Source organism: Colobus angolensis, unplaced genomic scaffold (assembly GCF_000951035.1).
Source record: "Colobus angolensis palliatus isolate OR3802 unplaced genomic scaffold, Cang.pa_1.0 Scaffold4, whole genome shotgun sequence".
Lineage (NCBI taxonomy): Eukaryota > Metazoa > Chordata > Mammalia > Primates > Cercopithecidae > Colobus > Colobus angolensis.
The window spans coordinates 2,323,175-2,329,748 of record NW_012117376.1 but is presented as its reverse complement, the minus strand read 5'-3'; the positions used below and the strand labels follow the sequence as shown (position 1 = coordinate 2,329,748).

Sequence of the window (6,574 nt, the reverse complement as noted above, 5' to 3'; positions counted from 1 at the left end):
GTGGATCACAAGGTCAGGAGTTCGAGACTAGCCTAGCCAATGTGGTGAAACCCCATCTCTACTAAAAACACAAAAGTTAGCCGGGTGTGGTGACGGGCACCTGTAGTCCCAGCTACTCGGGAGGCTGAGGCAGGAAAATGGCATGAACCCAGGAGACGGAGCTTGCAGTGAGCCGAGATCACGCCACTGCACTCCAGCCTATGCAACAGAGACTGTCTCAAAAAAAAAAAAAAAAAAAAAAAAGAGAAAAGCCTGATTTGGTGTATGTAAAACTTCTAGCATAATGCTGGCATGGGATAATCATTGACTCATTATTTGCTTCTATTATTATTGTTGTATAGTAAAGAAGACAGACATTAAATATGTCAATATAAAGAATTACATCACTGATTGAGAGAGGCTGGCAAAAGAAAAAGGCAAGCCAGGCATGGTGGCTCATGCCTATAATCCCAGCACTTTGGGAGGCTGAGGCAGGTGGATCACCTGAGGTCAGGAGTTCAAGACCAGACTGGCGAACATGGCAAAACCCCGCCTCTACGGAAAATACAAAAATTAACTGGGCATGATGGTGGGCGCCTATAATCCCAGCTACTTGGGAGGCAGAGGCAGGAGAAAGAGAGAGAGAAGGAGAAAGGGAGGGGGAGAGAGAGAGAGAGAAAGAAAGAGCGGGAGAAAGAGAGAGAAAGAAGAGAAGAGAAGAGAGGAGAAAAGAGGCACATGTATCCAGTGGGATACAAAACAATTTCAAGGGTTTTTTTGTTTTGTTTTGTTTTGTTTTTTTGAGATGGAGTTTCGCTCTTGTTGCCCAGGCTGGAGTGCAATGGTGCGATCTCGGCTCACCGCAACCTCCGCCTCCCAGGTTCAAGCAATTCTCCTCCCTCAGCCTCCCAAGTAGCTGGGATTACAGGCATGCGCCACCACGCCTGGCTAATTTTTTCTATTTTTAGTAGAGACAGGGTTTCTGCATGTTGGTCAGGCTGGTCTTGAACACCCGACCTCAGGTGATCCACCCGCCTTGGCCTCCCAAAGTGCTGGGATTACAGGCGTGAGCCACCGCCCTGGCCTAATTTCAGGGGTTTAACAAAGGCTGCCTGGGAAGAGAAACGCATGAATGGAAGCCCTGAAGGCTGAGTAGGAGTTGACCAGGTGAAGAGATGTGAGGCTTGTAGGAGGAGGGGACAGCGTGTGCAGGGGCTCCGGGGTGAGAACGTGTGATATCGGCGGGGGGGACGGAAATAGCAGCAAGGAGGAGAGTGATGAAAGATGAGCCCACGGAGATGGGTAGTGCCAGATCCTACAGGGTCTTACTTGCTGCAATAAGTTTACCAGGGGGTGCTCTTACTTTACATCATTCTCTCTCTGAAGATCAGGTACCCCCTGCCCCAAGTGAGACCCAGACCAAGAGGACCACTCACCAAGGATGTAGAGTTCACCATCTGGGGACACTGTGGGGAGGGAAATGAGAATGCCCTTAGCAATTGAGCTTACTCCCCCTTGCCCCCCCATCAAGGACAAAGATGACCTGAGGGGCCCATAGGAGAGGATTCATACCACCCAGCCTCCTGTGGCACCTTCTTCCAGCGTAAAATCCCGCGAGACTGGCACTATCTGGTCCAGAGAGACATCGTCCCCAGTAATGGCCATCCTCCGGTGCGTATAGAGGAAGAGACTAAGGGCAGGAAGCAGAGGTGAGGATGGGGGCCCGCTGGCTGTCCCTCAGCCCTATCTTGGAGGCCTCGAGGTGCTCACACTCCCTCCTTAGTCCCTAACACTGTGCTGGTGGTGCCCTGGCTAGGCACACTCCTCATGCCATCTCTGTCTATGGTGCTCATCAGAGACTGCAGCTACATGGATGAGGTCATCAAACCAGAACTTTTCTCATCTGCAGGAGCCCCTGATTGTTAGTAAAACACAAACCATGTTTGATCTAACCATGGTGCATTTTCGCACTGTGTGTGACAGGAACAGTGCAACCTTAGCTACCCACTTCTCTCCCTGAACCTGTTTCCCATCTATAAAATTGGGGTGATGGATCAGAAAATGTCTAAGGCCCCTCCCTCCCAGCTCCTAGACCCTGAGTCACTTACCAGCTATGAGACCTTTGACAGCTATTACTCTCTCTCTGCTTCTGTGTGGTATGTGGGTGTTACTAGACAACATTTATCGAGCACTTTCTTTTTTTTTTTCTTTTTTCTGAGACGGAGTCTCGCTCTGTCGCCCGGACTGGAGTGCAGTGGCCGGATCTCAGCTCACTGCAAGCTCCGCCTCCCGGGTTTATGCCATTCTCCTGCCTCAGCCTCCGGAGTAGCTGGGACTACAGGCGCCCGCCACCTCGCCTGGCTAGTTTTTGTATTTTTAGTAGAGACGGGGTTTCACCGTGTTAGCCAGGATGGTCTCGATCTCCTGACCTCGTGATCCGCCCGTCTCGGCCTCCCAAAGTGCTGGGATTACAGGCTTGAGCCACTGCGCCCGGCCTTTTTTTCTTTTTTCTTTATTTTTTTTTTTAATTATTTGAAATAGAGATAGGGGTCTCACTATATTGCCCAGGCTGGTCTTGAACTCCTGAGCTCAAGCAATCCTCCCAGCTCAGACTCCCAAAGTGTTGGGATTACAGGCATGAGCCACTGCACCCAGCCTTATTGAGCACTTTCTGTGCACTCCATGGCGTTTGTTTTTTTCTTTTTCTTTTTTTTTTATAGAGACAGGGTCTTGCTGTGTTGCCCAGGCTATAGTGCAATAATAGTTCACTGTAATCTCAAACTCCTCAACTCATGTGATCCTCCCACCTCAGTCTCCTGAGTAGCTGAGACTACAGGCATGCACCACCACGCCCAGCTAATTTTCTTATTTTTCGTAGAGATGGAGCCGGGGGGCTGGAGAGGGAGGTCTCACTTTGTTGCCCAAGCTGGTCTTGAATGCCTAGCCTCAAGCAATTTTCCTTCCTCAGCCTCCCAAAGTGTTGGGATTACAAGCATGAGCCACTGCACCTGGCCTAACTCACTTTACTCTCTAATCTGGACATATCGAGGAGTAAAACAACTTGCTCAAGATCATGTGGTTCCACCAGGTGCAGTGGCTCATGCCTAAAATTCCAACACTTTGGGAGGCTGAGGCGGGAGAATAACTTGAGGCCAGGAGTTCCAGCGTGCAGCTATGAGTGCACCACTGCACTCCAGCCTGGGTGACAGAAAGAGACCCTGTCTCTAAAAAAAAAGATCATGTGAGGCTGGGTGCGCTGCACTTTGGGAGACCAAGGCAGGTGGATAACTTGAGGTCAGGACTTCAAGACTAGCCTGGCCAAAGTGGTGAAACCCCATCTCTACTAAAAATACAGAAACGGCTGGGCGCGGTGGCTCAAGCCTGTAATCCCAGCACTTTGGGAGGCCAAGATGGGCGGATCACGAGGTCAGGAGATCGAGACCATCCTGGCTAACACAGTGAAACCCTGTCTCTACTAAAAAATAAAAAAAAAAAAAAACTAGCCGGGCGAGGTGGCGGGCGCCTGTAGTCCCAGCTACTCGGGAGGTTGAGGCAGGAGAATGGCATAAACCCAGGAGGCGGAGCTTGCAGTGAGCTGAGATCCGGCCACTGCACTCCAACCTGGGCGACAGAGCGAGACTCCGTCTCAAAAAAAAAAAAAAAAAAAAATACAGAAACGAGCCAGGCACGGTGGTGGGCACCCCTGTAATACCAGCTCCTCAAGAGGCTGAGGCACAAGAATTGCTTGACCCTGGGACTCAGAGGTTGCAGTGAGCCAAGATCATGCCACTGCACTCCAGCCTGGGTGACAGAAAGAGACCCTGTCTCTTAAAAAAAGATCGTGTGAGGCTGGGCATGCTGGCTCATGCCTGTAATCCTAGCACTTTGGGAGGCCAAGGCAGGTGGATAACTTGAGGTCAGGATTTCAAGACCAGCCTGGCCAACGTGGTGAAACCCCCTCTCTACTAAAAATACAGAAATGAGCCAGGCATGGTGGCAGACACCTCTGTAATACTAGCTCTTCAAGAGGCTGAGACACAAGAATTGCTTGAACCTGGGACACAGAGGTTGCAGTGAAACAAGATCACGCCACTGCACTCCAGCCTGGGCGAAGAGCAAGACTCCGTCTCAAAACAAACAATAGATCATGTGGCTTGTTAGTAACAAAGCCTGGGTTTGAACCCAGGCAGTTGGACCACAAGGCTCAAGATCTGGACCAGTATGTTAAACTGTCTCTTCTCAAGAAATTTCCTCCTTAGATCTTGAGGATTATAAGTTAGTACCTGTGCAGGATTTAGAATACAGTGTTCAAAAAATATTAACTGTCATTTTGATAATTATTCTAGGAGACTCAGACCCTGCCCTGGAGTGATGGTTGAAGTTCAGCTGGAGGGTGTAGTGATGAACAACCCCATGGCCCAGACAGATGGGGACCAAGCCCCTCACTCACGCGTGTTCCTGGCCGCCGTGCTCCAGGCAGTAGCGCACGAGTCCCAGGAGGCGGCTCTGCCGGCTGTCCCCCTCACACAGCACACCTTGCACCGCCTGCGGCTCAGAGTCAAGGGAAGACAACCCAGAGGCGAGGCCGCTCCCCACCCAGGCTGTCCCACCTTCCTCCATTCCCCTGTCCCCCAGATTCACTGTGTGGTCTTGGGCCCGTCACTCTCTAAGCCTTCCTCATCGATGAAATGAGGATAATAATCCTCATTTCATAGGGAGTTAGGAGGATGACTGCATATTTAAAGCATCTGGCGGAGAGTCCAAGACTCATTAAGTACTTAGTAAATACTGATTTCCTTCTCCCCTGATGGTTCAGAGAGGCAGGAGAGGGGATAGACACCTCGACACCTTCCATTCCTCTTCCCAAGGCCAGAGCCGGCTCAGGGCTGCAGTTAGCACAGGAAGGATATGATGACGCAGTATTCCCCCTCAGCCAGCGTCTCCTGGATCGCCACAGACTGGTCCATGCTGGCTCCTGCTGAGTGCACACACCCTGTGGGAGGGGAGATGGGAGCCCCCCTTTGGTCAACAAGTTACGCATGGGGTGATGTAGCTGCCTCAGAGGGGTGGGGGGCAGGAGGGAGGGGCCTTTGCGGAGGGAGACAGTACTGGGGAGGCCTGATCCCCCTCCTGCTCCTCCTCCTCCTCCTCCTCCTCCTTCTCCTCCTTCTCCTCCCTAGAATAGGCCTTTTAGTTTTTAGGGTTAGGGGTCCAGTCCCTTTGCCCCTGATGGGATCTACAGTTTGTTGTACTGCCTTTGTCTGGGAGGGCATCCAGTTGCTCTTGAGTGTGGTCTATTCTACTTGTTGGAAGTGGGGTATGTGGATTGGAGAAGGGGACCTGGTCCCTTTGCTCCTAGGACAGGGCTCTGCCTCTCTTTTGGGGGCAGTTTTTGTTCTGCTGGTACCTCTCTGGGAGGTGTCAGTGGTGTGTCCGTGTGGGGTTCAGGGAATATCCCCTTACTGTCATTCAGGAGAGTCCCATTCCTCTTTCCTTGGAGACAGGAAGTGTCCCATTGCTGCTTGCCCTTCACCCCCGCCCCAGCAGGCCCATTGCATCAGCTGCAGGCCGGGGGCGGGGGGGGGGTGGGGGGCGTCCCAGCCCTCAGCTTGCCCACTCCCTCCTGCCCAGACCTGCCCTGGCTTTCCTGCTCTGCTCCCACCCACAGCTCCCTGCCATTGCCACCTACCTCCTGAGCTGTCACCGCAGGGCGCACAGGACTCTGCTGCCCCAGGTTCCCGGACAGTGACTACATTTCCCAACAGCCCCTGCGCCACACGGTGGTCAGTCAGCCTGCAAGTCCCAGCATGCCTGAGTCAATCGTGGGGTGGGGAGTCTCTCCATCCCCATTAACCCCTTAGGTCCTGGGGTACACTGGGCTCCCTATTCCAGAAAGGTTTTCAAATGATTGCCCTCACTCCCATCCCCAGCCCTCTAGGTCATGGGGCCAAAGCTTCCCGCCCAGGAGGAAGATGGTCATAGTTTACCTTAGGGGAAGAATATAATGCATTTTTATTTTCTCCTTAGTTCCATCATCAGCTCTTCTCACTCCAGGTAGACAGCCCGGACCTCTACTGAAACTCTTCGCCTGAAATAACTACCCTCTCCTGGTTTAATGGAGGGAGAACCAGACTATGAAGAACCATTATGTCTGTTTTCCAGGTGGAGAAACTGAGCCTTGGAGAGGGTAAGCAGTTTGACATTAAGTCCTGCAGCTAGCAGGTGGCAACACTGGGACTCCACTGAAAGTCTGACTGCAACTCCTGGGCCATTTGTACCGCCACATACTGCCCTATTTCTTCCCTCAGCCCCACCCAGCCCTCCTGCCACACAGTGCTGTCTGAGGCTACTGGGTGTGAACGCACTTTATAAAGGGTATGACACTGTTCCTGTCTGGCAATGTCCTTTCCCTGATCCACCTGGCTGTGTGACCTTGGCCAAGACCTTTCTTCCCTTGGGATTCAATTTCCCCATCTAAGATAAGAGGTTACCCCAGATGGACAAAAAGAGCCAGTACAGAGATTGGGCACAGTGGCCCATGCCTGTTATCCTGGTACTTTGGAAGGCCAAGGAGGGAGAATCGCTTGAGGCAGGG

General features: G+C 52.1%; 1 protein-coding gene across 1 annotated transcript in view; it reads right to left on the bottom strand.

Moving 5' to 3' along the window:
• Positions 1-5,723, bottom strand: part of INPP5B (inositol polyphosphate-5-phosphatase, 75kDa) — a 95,297-nt gene extending 89,574 nt beyond the window's left edge. The window contains exons 1-5 of the mRNA XM_011955648.1: positions 5,669-5,723; positions 4,896-4,972; positions 4,430-4,530; positions 1,572-1,669; positions 1,416-1,445 (exon numbers count right to left, since the gene is read on the bottom strand). Of these exons, the coding sequence (XP_011811038.1) occupies positions 1,416-1,445; positions 1,572-1,669; positions 4,430-4,530; positions 4,896-4,946 (280 nt within the window). The 5' untranslated portion in view covers positions 4,947-4,972; positions 5,669-5,723. The remainder of the gene's footprint in view (positions 1-1,415; positions 1,446-1,571; positions 1,670-4,429; positions 4,531-4,895; positions 4,973-5,668) is intronic.
• Between the last annotated feature and the right edge of the window lie 851 nt (positions 5,724-6,574).